Raw genomic sequence first — 17,447 nt, 5'->3', positions numbered from 1 at the left:
CCACCTGCTTATCCAAGTCATTAGATTTTATTTGAATCCTATGTCCTTCAATTTATTTACCAGTCCTTCATGTGTTATTCGGTTATCTCCTTATCAAAGGTCGAGAGTATTATTTTATTCATGCACTTCCTTGCAAACATTCTCTGTCATCCCATTTCTGTATGCGATTTCTTATGAACTTCCCTTAGATATTCACGACTGCTACACTATAGAGATACTGATAAGTCAGTAATTAGACACATCAGTTTTTGTATATACGTGCAATGGGGCAATCACATATTCCAATCTTGTGTTTTCCTGAGCTGAGACTCCAATCATACCACTAGCAAGGGCTAACCAGTTCAGTTGAAAATTCCTTTGGTATGTATGATAAGAACCTGCCTGTTCATAGATATTAGCAAAGTGAGCACTCATTATTTGAACAATTGAACCTGCATCTGACACAAGGATACTCTTCCGCTATCAGCTAATGCCTTTTATTCCCTTATAGGAAGTAGCCGAGGCCTTTATACCCTATCTAGCTTTTGGAGACTGAGTGGGCAGTTCAATCTCCACCAGTAGCTAATCAGAGATAGCTGGCCCAAGTCTCTCACTAATTACAGTCAGCCATCGATGAAGAGGCTGGCAAACAAGTGCTGCCATCTCTTTTATACGTAACCCTAACAGGATATGTTATTGTCTGAAATAATGTGGGTGCTACGGTCGATTTGGTTGAGTTTACGATACGAAAAAATCGAGTTTTCGGGAGGAAAAACCAGTTTACTGTGTCAGAGATCGACTAACCCGGGAATAGGTCGAAAATAAGCTTAGAAAAAGTTCCTCCAGTCGGTGACTAGACTTGTACCTAAGTCTCATTTCGAGCGACCAAGCACCACCTTCACTGAGCTACACAGGCCTCAGGGTACTCTTTAAATTCCATAAAAATATTCTTTTAGAATCGAACTTTTTATCTTTTACTTGCAACATAATGATAATCTCTCTCTTTCTTCGAAGAAGAAAGAGAGAAAGCTAGTCCGTCTTAACAGCTAGTCCATCTCACCCGTTTCTGAATCTAGGTGAATACGTGGCTCAGAAATACCATTGGGTTGCTGACCGTGATACAAAGACTTATACACATCTTGTCTCAAAGAATATTATTAAAACAACGATACATGAACTATATATATTAAATATCTCAAAGAAAATAATTTGATTAAAAATGTTATCTTTGAACATTATTATTAAAACAACGAAAAATGAACAATATATATTAAAGAATTGGATTTGACGCTATTTTATATATTTTTGGAGTTTCAAATGTATAATCTACTTGGTTTTTGTATGTAGGTGACAGTTAGTGATCGAGTCATGGCGTCTGAGAGATACAGCTTTTCTTTGACTACGTTCAGGTGAAATGAAGTTTTATGTAATTTGTTTTCTAGAGTAATAATATAGGCGTAAATTTAATCATATATGTATTTAATTTACTCAGCTTAAAAAAAATTCGAAACGTTAAATTGTGAACTTGTGTGACCCTGTTGATTCATTTGGTGGAGTATATATATATATATATATTTGCCAAGTCATGTTGCAAGTATCGCCATGTGTTAGAGTGTAATTATTGTTTACGCTAATGTGTGAAAGCCATGAATAGAATCATAATATGAAATAACAGTATTTCATGTTATGTTTTTAAGAAAAGAGACATTAATACTTAAGCACAATAACTCTTAGTTATCTGTAAGGATGTTAAGTTTTTTAGGCCAAAAATATTACTTACCTTCAAATTGATGAATGACGGTAACTTGAATCTCAGAATTCCATTTTCTCAAATGTTTTTAATTTTAGGACATGGAATTATCATGAAATTTTGGTTGACGCTGAACTGGTAATAATCCCCAAAAGATTTTATTTTGAGGTGGGGGGAGGGCTGATTTAAACGCATCATTTTTACTCTCGTAAACACATACTGTGATCAGAAAGATTAAAAAAAAATAATGCTTTTAAATTTCAAGATCCTATTAGATCTGAGTAAAATAAACATGAAGTCTTGGAGCAAGTTAATCCTTTGACATATTTTAGAAGCATGATTTTCTATGATGAAAAAGACATCAATATAAAAATTACAAACAACTAAAAAATTACTGTAAAGAGAAAAGCATAAAAGTGTGAGAAATTGGGAGAAAAGAGATGGTATTGTATGGGGATTCAATGATAAGTGGTATACTTTATGAGAAAGTAATGAAAGAATGTTTTCCATATGTAAAGAAAAAGCATTAATGTAGCTGTAAGTTTGCAGAAGAAAGATGCGAAGCCACTGCTGATTAAGTTATTTACTTAAAGTTTCAGCTCTGGCAAGGTTCCAAGGGAATGGAAAGATGGTGAGATAGTTCCTTCCGTTACATAAAGGGGGCTCCAAGACAGAAGTAACAAATTACAGATCAAATAGTATTTCTGGAGTTGGGATTAAATATTGGAAACATTTGTAAAAGTAAAATTCAGGGATAGATGGATAGGAATATGATTCTCTATAGTGTAAAAGTATGGCTTTGTAAAAGCTAGGTCCAGCCTCAGTAACAGCAGAATTAGATAAAGGAAATGGCTACACCATGATACTGCTGGACTTTACAAAGGCATTTAACTGAATACTGCGTGAAAAATTATTACATAAGTCAGAGCAAATGGGAATTGATATGAGGCAGGTGGCATGGAGGGGGGGTTTGATAGGACATCAGAGGGTGGTGTATGGTGCTGTGGAATCAAGGTGAATGAGAGCGGCTAGTAGACCAACCCAGTATTCTGTACTTGGATCCATCGCTCTTTAATTTGTACATTAATTATGTAGCAGAAGATTTGATGGAGGATATTCAGTTGTTTGCTGATGATTCGAATCTAGGGAGGGTAATAGTTGATAAAGCTGATGTAGATATCTTACAGGATGATTTAAATAAATTGGCATTGTGGGAAAAGGACATTTGTTGTCAATTCAATGTATGTAAGGTAATGCACTTCAGGATGAAAAGATTTCAAATGTACAGAAAATTGATGAGCCTAGAGATCTTGGGTGATGGTGGATAGTGATTTGAAATTCAGAGGACATATTGCAAGATTGGCAAAATAACTCACAGGATTACTTGAATGCTGAAGAACACATTGACAGGTAAAGGTTATCATCCCTATTTAGAAGGCTATGATTTGGCTACATGTTGACTACTGTGCATAGATTTGGTTATGTGGAATGTTCCTTATGAGGATAGATTGAGGGTTGTGCACAGTTTATCTGACAGGCAGAGAAGAGAAGATATAATAGAAACTTATAAGATACTAAAGGAATTCTATAAGATTGACTTGTCAATCTTATAAAATTCCTTTTAGAAGTTTTCAATACATGGGGAGTAGGGGAAGACAAGGGAAGTTGTTTAACAGTGTGGTCAGTAAGGGTGTGCAGACTAGGTTCTTTACTTGGAGAGTAGTACATGAGTGGAATGGGTTATCAGAGGTGATTGTGAGCACTCCTACAGTAAATAGGTTTAAGGAAACATACGTGTGTAAGATGGTCTTTTCAGCTCCGTGAAATACCTATACAATAATAATAATGAATTTTGTGCTTAAGCCTAACTTGGTATAAATGTACCATGGCGATTTTTTTCTGCCACTCCATGACATGAAACTGGCTGACAGTAAAAAAAAAAAAATTTCATTATTTCATGCCATTTCTGTTTTATTCTAGGTAAATTTTTTAATGTTTTCAGCTAATGCATCTTTTTGATTATTGAGAGGATTCAGATGCAAATAACTAAGGTGGTTAAGGATTTGAGAGTTACAAAAATTGGCAAAAAGAAGAAAGAGAGGTGACATGATAGAATCATTCAAGCTGCTAAAAGAGTTTTATAGAATGGAGGTAGGGGAATTTCAGTATATGGCAGGTGGTAATAGCTTAAGAAGCCATAATTGGAAGTTGAATAAAGTTTCAGCTAGCAAGGATGTCAGGTCAAGATTTTGTGCTAAATGAGTGGAATGGATGGTCTGAGGTGGCTGTCAGTTCTTCATTAGTGAATCAGTTTAAGGAGAGGTATTGTGTTAATAATGGTTAGCGTCTTCCTACAGACACCTTAATGGAGTCCAAAGACTCATCTTGGGAGATCCAAATTATTCGCTTGTACTTGAATAAAGAGTTAAACAAGAATATAATTTCTTTTCATCTTTAATTTAATTTATAACCAAGTGAACCAAGATCATGGACAGGATCACATGGCTATTCAGAAACATAAAGGAGAGCCACCAACAGAGAACTGGAAGGACATGGGACTGATCCCTCTCACTGAGGAAGGTACATGAAGAGAGAGTGAAATAGGGAGCATTCCACAGACCACTGTTTGTCTTGATTCATCTTGGTCACTTACCTCTGGATCCTCCTTACTAATTCCTCATTCGCAAGAAACCCAGTTGACCATATCTGAGCACAATAGTCCAGATGTGAATGTATCAAGGCCTTATAAAGAGGAATAACAACTTCCTTATCTCTACCTGTTCATGTGTTTTTCAGTAGCCAAACAATCTTATGAGCTACTTTGGAAACCTTAGCAGTATGCACTGTTAACTTCAATTTTCTATCTCTTATCACTCAAATTTCAACTTCCTGGAGTACTTGTATCTATTTCCTGGAGTACTTGTTTCATGAATGTGATACACAGCTTGTAATTGATTTATACCAAAATGCTTAAATTTACATTTCTCCACATTAAACTGGCACCCATTATCTTTTGGACATACTAACATCCTATTTAAATCATTCTGCAAGCTCTCCACATTGCCTTGATTCTCTACCCAATTTTGTATCATTAGCAAACAACACTGAATATTTCCCTTCAGATTACTTTATGTGTAATTTATGTATGAATTAAACAGTAATGGTCCTAGCACACCACTAGTGACCTGGATTCTGCCCCCTCCATATACCACGTTTTGTTAAAGATTCTAGTTAGAGGCATTCCTTTTCTCTTGCCTTGTAAATCACAAGCTGAGGTCTCATCTAATCCCATGACTGACTGTATTTACATTGAGATTCTGTAATATCCTAAGAACCTCCAGTTCATCAATCTCTGTTCCTACACCAGTCCCTGTTATATATGTCATAGCAATAACCTCATTGGATGATGTACTGTTGCAAAGTGGGTTCTGGGTGAAAAAGTCCTTTTTAGGACTTCCAGGGTAACAAATGGCAATGCTGTAGCCAACGAAGTTTCAACTGAGGCTCGGCTATTGCCGTTACCCAGCCATGACTAGAGCTTTTTAGCTCAATAACATCTCATCCACACAGATTTTCTTCATTCAGATGACGGGCTAAAGAGTCAAGGACTCAGTCCATCGCCCAGTTCTTTTAAGAACTTAAGAACTGTTGCAAAGTGGCTACTCAGTGGCCCAACTAATTTATCTAATTCTCTCACCTCACTATCACCACCCACACTCACAGTGGTTATCCTTCCATAGTCATTCTTCCTCTTACTTGCCATGTAGTGAAAGAAATCTTTGGAATTTCCTTTAGCCTGTTTGACTAGTTTCTTCTCATAATTTTCAATTGCTCTCCTACCATGCTGTCACCTTTCTGGTTTGTCCCTCGTACTGTTCTTGAACTTGCTATTCACCTTTCTCTTTATTCTTTGCAGCATTTTTTTTTTTCTTTTCTGCAGCTCATGCTTAATGATATTACTCATCCATAACTCCTATGTGATTTCTCCCTCCTGACCTTGGGTATACAGTGTAGTATTGCTTCCACTAGATTCCTCCTATCTCCTATGCAATACTAACATCATTCTCTTGCAGATTTATACCATGGCACAGCTTTAAGCTTTCTCCTATGCTTGTCATAATCACCTGCCTTGTTCTTACACATATACCCCTTCTTGACAGATTATTCTTTATGTTTTGCGATCTCCCAAGTCAAGACTGAATGGTCGCTTTCCTCAATCAAATCAGGGAAAACTCAGTCATCACTTTCAAAAGTGATGGAGAAAGTTATCGACAACCAGCATTACCTGGATACTTGTCAGTTAATTAGCGATCACCAATATGGATTCCATCATTTTCATTCTACAGTTGACTGACTAGCTAATCTCATCCACCTTTGGACTCAGGCCATGGAAACTCTTGAACAACAAATTACACAGAATAATGTATTTTATTTTATTTATTTTATGTAACCATCAAAAGTAGTTTTTAATAATATTATTGATTAATATTGATTTCTAGCACATGCCAATAGTTTTTAATCAGTAAACCACCGACTTCTGTATGTACCTTGTATTCCTTTCTTTGATTTGCTTATTTCTATGCACTGATGATGTACCGTTATTTTCAGTATGAAATATCTGTACTTTCATTTCATTAAAGTTAATTACTGTGGTTATCGTGTAATTTGTTGTTTATAGGTACAAGTACCTTTTAAAGATTGAAGTAACTCATGTTATCACCAACTATTTCTAATGTTTGATCGTGTCTGGTACTAAGGCCTCCTGTGCGAGCTGCCGTCTTATGGCCTCCTTTCTATTCTCTGTGATTGGATTGTCAGCTTCCTAACTAGTTGTTCATTGTGTGTCATGGTGGATGGCTTTTTCCCATCAATGTGGAGTGCCTCAGTTTTGTGCTTTCACTCACACTCTTCCTCTTTTACATCAATAACTCCCTTTCTCTGACTTCAAATCCTATTCATAGCTTCGCTGATGACAATACAACTCTTCATTCCTCTTCCTCATTCAATAAATCCTGCAGTATTCTAATGTTAGATGCCTCAAGATCTTTCATAACCAGTGACTTGAACACGCTGACCTCCTCAACATCCTAAAATGGGGTGAAGATAACTTGGTGAATTTCAATGCCAAAAAAAAAATTCGAGCCTACCTTATTACCCAGAAGAAAAATCCTACCTCCCCCCCCCCATTTTGATAATGTTCCAGTTTTCTTTCAAGATCAACATTCTCTTCTTGGGTTGACTCACATTTAGTTTAGCATGGCAGAAACATATTACTTGCATGGCTGGCCTCCTTAGCCTCTAAAAAGCTTGGTGTTCTTTTCCATTTTAATATTACTTCTCTTCCTCTCACCTCCTAACACTTTATAAGTCTCAGATTTTTCCAACTTTGGAATAATGTTCCTACATTTCGTATACAGCATCCAAAACCTCAAAGAATTCTTGGTGATATTTAGAAGAGGGTAATCCACTTCACTTAATAGACAACCATTCCCTCACAAATCCCCTTCAGTCACTTTACAATATACAATAGTTACAATATACTGTGTGTGTGTGTGTGTGTGTGTGTGTATAACTGTCAATGCCCAAGCATATATATGTAATTAGTAAATCCTTCATCTTCTTCCTTTACGTATTAGGCCTAGTGGCCTGTGATGATTCGAAACCGGAAATCCCACAGAATTGGTCGGCCAATCCTTATTCTTGGAGTGTCCTATGTTCATAGATGCATGTGTTCATGGGGCTAGTTTTGCCTGTTCTGGGGGACATAAAATCTGAGTTTCCAGGTGACCCCCCCCCCCCCCGTATGAGACTGGCTACTCACCTTTTCGTTGAAAGAGACCAGATAAAGATTCCTCGCATCACAGATGGGAATCAAACCCATGTCTTTCTGACCAAACGGCTTCATCTATACCGATCGAGCTACGGAGGCTCCCAGTCCATAACTGTTCATATACTGTAGCTAGTAAGTTAAATTTCAATCAGCATGTACTTTATTCAAATCAGTACCTCCTTAGAGCAATCTGAAATGTAATAAGAATATAGTTATTACTAAGGCTGACAAATGTTACACAGTTGTTGTTCATGATAAGAACAATTACTTTAGAAAACTTAATCTTCCACTTCCAGATCATACTACATACAAAAGCATTCATAAAGACCTAACTCAGCAGTCTCTTAGACAAATTTCATTGCATAAAGAAACAATTAAAAGACTAAAAGTTGATCATGCTTTTCCTTCATGACTTTATGGCCTCCTAAATTACATAAAGAGAATGTTCTCTTTAGACTTATAATTAACTGCATAGGATGTCAACTTATAAACTCTCAAGATACCTCAAAATCTTCTCTCTGCCTTTACAGGAAACTCTGCTTCTTTTATTAAAAATAAATTCAATAGATTTTAAGAATAAAATTTCAGGATTATCGTTACAATCCACAGATCTTCTTGTAAGTTTTCATGTTTGCCCACACTTGGAAAAAGGATTAAACTAATTTTATTATACTCTAACCAAGTGAAAAATAAACTTTCAACAAGTTTTCATGTAATCTCACTCTTTACAAACACCACTCTGATTGATACAATTGAATTACTTCATGAGAAATTTCCTTCTAATATTGTAAATTTATTCAACTTTGTCATTAATTCAGGATACTTCAGTTGTCAGAACAAATTATACAAGCTGATAGAGATATGGTCTCCCATTTCCTATACTCTAGCTAATTACTTTATGGAACATTTTGAAAAACATATTCTTCACATTTTTTCACCTAAGCCATCATTTTGGTACAGTTATGTTCATGATGTTTTTGCTGTATGGAGCTCCTCTTTGTCTGATCTTTATGGATTTCTTGAGAAAATTAATTCAGTAAACCCAAGAATCAAATTTACCCTAGAAGTAGAAGATAACTGTCTTCCTTTTCTGGACATTCTCATTCTCCATCAACCAAATGGCAGTCTACGATTCTCAGTATATAGAAAACAAACTCATACCTGCAAATACATTGATTTTAATTCACATCATCACTCTTGTCAGAAATTTGGTGTAGTCAAATCTCTGGTCGACAGAGCTCAAAAAATAACAGATTCTCTTCCAAACTAGGAACTGTCTATTATCGGAACTACCTTTAATGATTATAATGCAAAAACTATCAATAAAATAATAATTATGACCTTCATATTTACCCCTCTTCAAGAAGAAGTTTATAAATTTTGTCTTCCATATGTTAAAGGACTTTCAGAAAAAATAGCAAGACTACTTCAACAGATTAACTTACAAGTCTCTTTCCATGCAGTTTGAAACTAAATACCTTCATTATCACTCCAAAAGCCAGATATCCTTTTCTTTCTTATACTGTAGTTTACAGAATCCACCTCTCTTACAGCTTATGTTGTTATGAATATACTGGTTGTTCTGCACAAATTCATCTTGATAAACATCGAGATGAATAAAGGAGCCCAATAAATCCGGTTTAACAAGCTAAGCCTGATCTACAAAACACAGAATTCGGGTAAACAATACCTTACACAAATGCTGTTTTTCTTCTGAACATACTGTACAACGAAAGCTATGAGGCACATATTTAAAATCGCATTAACAAAAATGATTGCCTTAAACTGTCTCAACTTTGGGAAGTTAAATTTAAAAATTAACTTTTTTATTTATCTATTAATGGAGATGGAGTTATTCTCCTGCAGTCGATATCACGTGCTTTCAGTTTTATTGTTGTTCTCTCTTTATTTGTGATTATCTTCCTGTAATATATTGAAAATGGAAATGAAATATAGCCAAAAATTCTACAACAAACGTAGAATTTTTGGCTACACTTCATTTTTTTACGTAAGTTACTTTCACTATTTTTACGTTAAACATTTTTCACAATTTTTACATAAGTTGCCAACATCATTCATTAGTATTATAATGTCTTCTTCCACTAACATCTCAGTTTTTGAATCAACTTATTAATATTAAAATTACAACCCATATTCCTTTGTCTTAGTCAGAAAGGCTATTCAAATCTTCATGAAGGGAATTAACATCAGCAGTACTACTTATAATTCTCCCCAACTTTGCATCAGCAACAAACTGAAGGTACCCAGTTAACTCACATGATATATCATTTACAAACAAGTTAAAAGGCAGGAGCCCAAGAACAGATCCCTGAGGCATGCCCCTGGTTACCCTCCTGTTTTGAGTTACTGCTCTCTAATACACAACTTGCTGGTGTTGTTCAGAGAGAATCACCAATCTGTCTAACCGATATAGTATCTATTCTTATCCTCTGCACCTTGTATACCAACTTATCATGTGGTAATCTATCAAACCCTTTTGCAGTCCAAGAATATCACTGTATATGATTCTTCTTTATCTAATACTTGTTACTTTATCATAAAATGCAAGTAAATTGCCAAAACAAGACTTACCCTTTACAAATCCATGTTGACCATCACAAAGAAATTTGCTAGACTTCTGCACAGGACATGTGCTAGTCATTACTACCGTCGTGTTCCAACGTAAAGATGTGCACAAGTTTTCATGTAGAGAGAAGACACAAGAAATAAGAACAAAATCATTGATTATGTCATTGTTGAGAGTGATATCTTGTGACAATCCTCCGTGGTAGGATTCTAACCTGTGACACCTGTTGTTTGGAAAGCAGGTATGCTAACCACTCGGCCAACCAGGCCTGCTGGTTGGCCAAGGCATTTAGTCACATTTAGTCAATGGTTAGTGAAGATGGCAAATGAAATATGGAAATAGACAATAGAATAAGAAAAGCTGATGTAGTGGTACAACCAGTTGAATAAATTTATATGGAATAAGAGAGAAATAGCCGAAATACTAAAAACTAGCACTATACGAGGGTGGTCTGAAAAGTTCTCAGCCTCAACCATAGATGGCAACACTGTCTGAAAGATTTTTTTTTTCTAAGTGGGTACATCTGTCGTAAGCATCCATTTGAAATTGCAAGTCATTTTATCAAGTAATTTGTTTTATACAGCTGTCTGAAGCAAAAGTGTTGTCCTCATCATCCCTTGAAATGGATAAAATTGAGTATCATGCGGTTATAAAATTCTTTATAAAAGAAGGTTTAACACCAAAAGAAATTCATTCGAGGTTTATGCAGTCAGAACAGTGGACAGAAGCCGGTTGTTCAGCACCAAAGAAGACAAAGTCAGTTCCATCAACAGGAAAGGTCATGGCATATGTGTTTTGAGATGCCAAAGGGATTTTGTTTATTAATTATCTTGAAAAGGGTAAAATAAAAATTGATTTAAAGATCGGAATATTATTCAGATCTTTTAACTGGACTAGATGAAAAAATTCGTGAAAAAAGACCCAGTTTGCAGAAGAAAAAATCATCTTTCATCGGGACAATGCACCTTCCACATAAAGGCGTTTTGGCAATGGGAAAATTAAGGGATCTGCACTATGAATTGTTGGAACATCCACCCTGTTCCCCAGATTTGGCTCCCTGTGACTTCTATCTCTTCCCAAAACTAAAATTCTTCCTCGCTGGTCAGTGTTTTTCTTCGAATCAAGAGGTGATTGCAGCTATAGAGGGGTATTTTGCAGATATTACTGAGAACCACTACAGGGATGGGATAATGGTGCTGGAGCATCACTGGAATAAATGTATTAGTCTTCGGGGAGATTATGTTGAAAAATAAAAATAATTTTTAAATTATAAATTTGTTTTTTCATTGTTAGGCCGAGAACTTTTCAGACCACCCTAATATATGACTGTTCAAGCTACTTATGGGACTCTGAGTTGGGTTAGAAATAAAGACGTTGATTGTCCAAAGACCAAAGCAGATATGAAAATTCCAATAAAAATTAAAAAGTGAAACAGATGGCATCAGTGACAGGATCATGTTAAAAAACGATGATATTAGGAAGGAACTGAAAAACCATCCAGGTTTGTTAACTCTCATCCTTACAAAAAAAAAAGACAGAAGGAGACCAAGATGTAGTTGAATTGATGCAGTTAGAAATGTCCTGGATGATAAATATAAGATCTGGCAGCATTGGAATTCTGATATATTTATTTAGCGTATGGCTCGCACACGAAAAATTACATTACATTAATCCTTAATATATATATATATATATATATATATATATATATATATATACATACATAGTAATAGACATATGTACAATAATAAGACATAATAGAGTCATAAAAGAGACACTCAAGAATAAGCCACAACTGAATGTCTAGGTTGATTATCCAGTCAACTGCACTTGGTGTAGCATGGATGAAGTCTGACAGGTTTCCACTGTATGCACGTTGGACACATTCTGTTGTAATATGATTAATTGTCTGGCAGGGTGAACCACAGTCGCACCTGAGTGAGGCAATCATGCCCCACTTGTAAAGGTGATCTGCACATCTGCCATGGTTGGTGCGGATTCGGTTAAGGGCAGACCAAGTTTTCTGAGGTAGGTCAAAACCCGAAGGTATCTGTGTCAGGTCCACTAATTCATGGAAGACCCCTGTTGAAGTGTTACACCAGGACTCTTTCTACTTCTCCTTCATGTTGAAACTTGTCTCTGCAAGATTTTTTGCTGTTAAGATTGGAGTGTGCCTTGACTTTAGCCTGTTTATTTCTAGGAGGGTGGGATGTCTTTGTAGATTGGAAGATTTTGGATTTTCATGATTTTGCTAAATTCGTGTAGAAGAAAGTTGGATCTGCGAATGTGTGGAAGCGGAATGTTGCTTTGCACTGGAAGCCAGTAGTAGGTTGGGTTTGATTTTACAGTTCCAGAAATAAGACGCATAGTGGAGTTAAGCTGAGCATCAACCAAATACACATGGGCGCTGTTTAGCCATACGGGTGAGCAGTATTCAGCTGTAGAGTAAACGAGGCCAAGAGCAGTGCAATGAAGTGTTGTTGCTAAGGCACCCCAAGTTGTTCCACATAGTTTTTGCAGTATTTTGTTTCTTGTTTTTAGCTTGGATGCTGTGTTAATGAGATGTGGTTGAAAAGATAGTGTTCTATCCAGAGTGAGGCCCAGATATTTCATGAATCTGTTGTAGCGTAGCAGTTTGTGGTTGAAGTAGACCATGAGTTCTTTGTTAGCCTTATTGTTCAGGTGGAAGCATGAAACGTCTGTTTTGCTAGGATTTGGCTAATCTCCATTTGTAGACGTATTCACCTAGGACTGCAAGGTTGTTTGTTAGTTTATCTTCCATTGTAGTAAAATTGGTGCACTTGGAGGCTAGAGCAATGTCATCAGCGTAGCAAAATTTTTGGAGGCTGTATTAGACAAATCTGCGATGTATAAGTTAAAAAGGAGAGGAGCTAGAACTGACACTTGTGGTAGTCCATTATCCAGTGTTCTTTGTTTACTTTTGTTCTCGTCCATACATACTTGGAACAGGTGGTTGCTTAGCATGTTATCGCAGACTATTGTTCTGCATGGGACTGCCTGAAGCAACTTGCAGACTGCGCCATGCCTCTAGACTTTATCATAAGCTGTGGTAAGATCTACAAAAGCTACAGCTGTTTTCTGGCATTGTTGGTAGCCTGTCTCTATTTGTGTGGTGAGTGACAGAACCTGATTACAGCAGCTTCGTTTATGTCTGAATCCGGCCTGTTCCACTGGGACTTGTTCTATTATCTTAGGGGCAATTCTGTTGAGGATGAGCCTTTCTAGGAGCATATAACAGATGCTAAGCAGGGCAATTGGTCGGTGTAGTTTTTTGGTTTGTTGTTGGTTTTTCGTGGTTTTAAGATGGGGATAATTTTTGTCCTCTTAAACTCTTTTGGAAGTCTACCAGTCTGGAGAATGTTAGAGAAAAAGCAAGCCAACCACTGTCAAGCTTTTTGGCCTGTCTTCAGCAGGAAATCTGGATGAATTCCATCGAAACCTGGAGCCTTGCCTGGTTTCATATCCATTAGAGCAGTGTTAATATCTTCAAGAGTGAAGGGTCGTGAATATAAAGGATCTGATGGTCTGTTATTTTTCAAATATGCAAGTTCTCTTTTTATTTGAAGAGTGTGTTGTTTGTCCTTGGTGGTATATCTTGATGTGTTGACAATATGTGATGCATATTGGTTAGGAGAAATAGTAGATTGTTCCTGGGCAGTCAGGGTGCCACTACCTAGTTTTCTTAGAAGGCTCCATGCTTTTCTACTGGAGTGCCGATAATTGAATGCTTCTACTGTTTCAGTCCATTTCTTTTGTCGGCTGGTGTCAAGGCTGTGAATGAGTTCATCTGCAATGTCAGGATTGCCACACTCTTGATACAGCTTATTACTATCATCGTCCCTTCCAGGGATATACTCTTTCCGGAAGCCTCTTGATATGGTCTTCTTACCTACATCTAAGACAGCTCCCACGAATCTCTTGTAATTGTTGCTTGTTGGAGGGATCCAACGGACATATTTGTCAAGACAGGCAGCAAATGTATCCCAGTCCAGTCGGCTTTCTGGCAGTTCCAGCGGGGACGTTGGATGGATCTGACAAGGGGTGTCAAGGCTCTGAATGAATTCATCTACAATTGTCAGGATCGCCACACTCTTGATATTCTTGATACAGTTTACTACTATCATCGTCCCATCCAGGGATATACTCCTTCCGGAAGCCACTTGGTATGGTCTTCTTACCTACGTCTAAGACAGCTCCCACGAATCTCTTGTAATTGTTGCTTGTTGGAGGCATCCAATGGACATATTTGTCAAGATAGGCAGCAAATATATCCCAGTCGGCTTTCTGGAAGTTCCAGCAGGGTCGTTGGATGGATCTGACAAGGGGTACCTTCAGACCTACCTCTAATATAATTGGCCTATGTTGGCTTCGGGGAAAGTTGGAGATAACTCTTCTCGATGTAAGTAGCAGTCATCTATTGTTGTCTAGAGTGATGAAGCAGAGGCCGGGATTGTGCTCTCTGTTCCAAGCTGCTGACCTGAAGGAAGATCTATCTTTTGCATCGAAAATTAGGTGCATGTGTGAATTTCTTCCCATTCAGTCAGTCTCTTAACATTCATTGTTGGAAGCATATTTCCATAGCGTGGTGGCTATGGAAATATGCTTCTACACGTTGGTAATGTTCCCTATCAGATGCACATTGCCAACAATGCTGGTTGTAATGAGGTGGGAACTAGGTACTACGTACATAGGTGGCTTCTCGATCACCTGATTACAGCACAAACACATGAATCAGCTCCCTTAAGAGCAAGATGACTAGGAATATTGGACCTGTTGTCCGAATTTGCCAAATTAACATTGAGGGTATATGTAGAGCAAAATGTGAATACCTCTCAAAGATTTTATATGACAACAATGTCGACGTTGTTCTTATTCAAGAAACTCACTCCAAGGATGAGGGTCACCCCCCCCGCAGAGGTCGAATTCTTGGTTCCAATGATAAATCCAGTCTAAAACTGAAATTATTTGTGCAGTATTCTTCTGGACAAATTCTCCTTCTGTGTATGGACATTTTGTCTGTGCAATATTAAACCCTAAAATAAAACCATCCTCGGTAGTAACATCAGCCTCTTTAGTAAACATGGACATCAATTTACTCTGACCATGGAGTTGTTCTTTCAAAGTTGAAAGTTTGGTTCACCTCAGATCAGAACCAATTTTTTACTAAAATTACTGTGATGCATGCCATAATGATACTTCAGATTGCTGGTTTTGAATTACACAAGTGTTATTTGGCATATGGCACACATTGGTTTACTTTGTCATTTCACAAAAAGAAACTCTTCTTCCCATTCTGACCTAAAGCTTCTATGTGCCTCTTCATATTTGTTTTTTTATGTGACATTTCTAAGCATTTGAAAAAGAGTTTGATAACAAGCACTGTCAATGAACTCATGCAACAATATGTTGAACAATACTGATACATGAGCACTGGAAGTGTAACTGACATGTTGTGGTGGGTAGACATAGCTTCTGCATCCCCACCACCCACTTTGCCATGCACACACTCACTTACTACCGTACCATCGCATCAGTCAAAGGTCGCAGTGTTAAAATCTATGTTTTTATTGTTAAATCTAATTTTTTTAATTAATTCTTGTTCGGCTGCGCCTTTGTAAATTTTTACGTTTTCTTGTTTGTAACTTATCTTCTTAACTTTTACTATACTTCTGAATTATCGTCAGTTACGTTACCTCTATCTTGTGGCCACAATTAGTAAGGCTCACATATGCAAGACGTCAAGAACAAAGAATGTGCCTCAGGCTGGAGCCAATCTCTTTGTCTGATTTACTGGTGTTTATTCTAAACTAAATTTTGGAAAATTTGTTTGTTAGTCAGCTGCTCCACCAAAATTCTAGGATAAGAGGAGTATCTCCCTCCGAAGAATAGCACACCTGGTATCCTTCCTTTTCAACTTATCTTTATACCAAATTACAAGTATTTCTTACTCTGCAGTCGTGGCAGTATCTACTTTAAGGCACATAGGTTCGATTTTATGAGTAATGCATTGGACTTAGAGATCAGGCAAGTTATTTTTTCGACAAGAAAACAATTTATTCATCACTAAGAAACAAATACACAAATGACACAAATTAATTTGACTTAAATCTAATATGTACGCTATATCTAACAACTCAATATAAGTTATATGATCATTTCTCACAATCATCTGAATCTCAGCAGGACTACTAGTCTAGAAATTTACCCTCTTTCTTAACTTTACATATAATCAGATCGTCAACATATAAAACTTCAGCCATAAGCAATGACTACAACAATTAAATATAAGTAGATTCACTATACAATTCAGCTAAGCTTTCTCTTACATAGAGTAAATTAATTCAATTGTTAGCTCAATGCCTAAAGTCCTGCAACTCTAATTTTTAAACAATTCCATCGATTCAAACCACCGTCACAATCTAAGTTTCTTTCTGACTAAATGCAAAGTTCTTACATTTCATGAAGTCTGGTCCTCTATAGCTGATTATCTCTTCTTGTTCCTGTTAGACCTTGTCACTGTACCTGAATATCCTCTTCGTAATTTGCAAGACTTCTTTCTTATTATCGGCAGACAATTTAATTCCTATGGCTTGGAAGTTCAGCATCTAGTTCCTCCAAATGTGACGTGCCTTAGTTGCGCCATTCTTCTGGCCTTTGCTTCGTGAATACAGGTCTCCGAATAGGATAACGATTCATCACCTACAATTCTAGTGAAGCTCAGTTGCCGTTAACGATCATCGCACTTTCTTCTAAACTCCTCGGCTTACGTTGACCTTGATACTGTCATGAGTCCGAACTCTCTCGGCAGAACTGCACGTGACTTCCTGACCCCACGATCAGAAACTCCATTCCGGAACATACTTGAACTTGAACTCCCAGGAACAGACTAAACCAAACAAGTCCTGTCTCGATGCAGCAAACTGCTATTTATATGGTTCCGATGACCTTCGTTTTTCTTACGTCGTAGTCCCCTGGATACCCTGATGTTCTGCACCTGGTCACCCTCGTCGATCGGTGTATTTAGATGGAAAACCCCCATGTAATGTCGACCTTCACGTTTGCAGTGGCCTCAGGTCATGACTTAATCCCTTAATCTGTCTGGAATTTTAGTTGACTAGAAGTATACTTAGACACAATTTACCTTATAATTTCCTTTGTTCTTACACAAAATTTTTGATATTACAGTATTCAATAATTCAAAAAAAACATTATTTCCATTTCAATTACACCAAGTTTTTCTATTAAAACACAAGTATTTTAGTGGGACTTAGCATACTTGT

General features: G+C 37.0%; 1 protein-coding gene across 1 annotated transcript in view; it reads left to right on the top strand.

The window, feature by feature from the left end:
- The first annotated feature begins 1,331 nt into the window (after positions 1-1,331).
- Prosalpha2 (proteasome alpha2 subunit) overlaps positions 1,332-17,447 on the top strand; it is a 107,239-nt gene continuing 91,123 nt past the window's right edge. The window contains exon 1 of the mRNA XM_090404584.1: positions 1,332-1,388. Coding sequence (XP_090260710.1) covers positions 1,348-1,388 — 41 coding nt within the window. The 5' untranslated portion in view covers positions 1,332-1,347. The remainder of the gene's footprint in view (positions 1,389-17,447) is intronic.

The sequence above is a fragment of the Typopeltis vanoorti genome, chromosome 15 (genome assembly GCF_054136105.1).
Source record: "Typopeltis vanoorti isolate ZY-2024b chromosome 15, IOZ_Tvanoo_1.0, whole genome shotgun sequence".
Lineage (NCBI taxonomy): Eukaryota > Metazoa > Arthropoda > Arachnida > Uropygi > Thelyphonidae > Typopeltis > Typopeltis vanoorti.
Note: the sequence above shows the minus strand (reverse complement) of the source record. Positions and strands in the feature narration are given on the sequence as shown.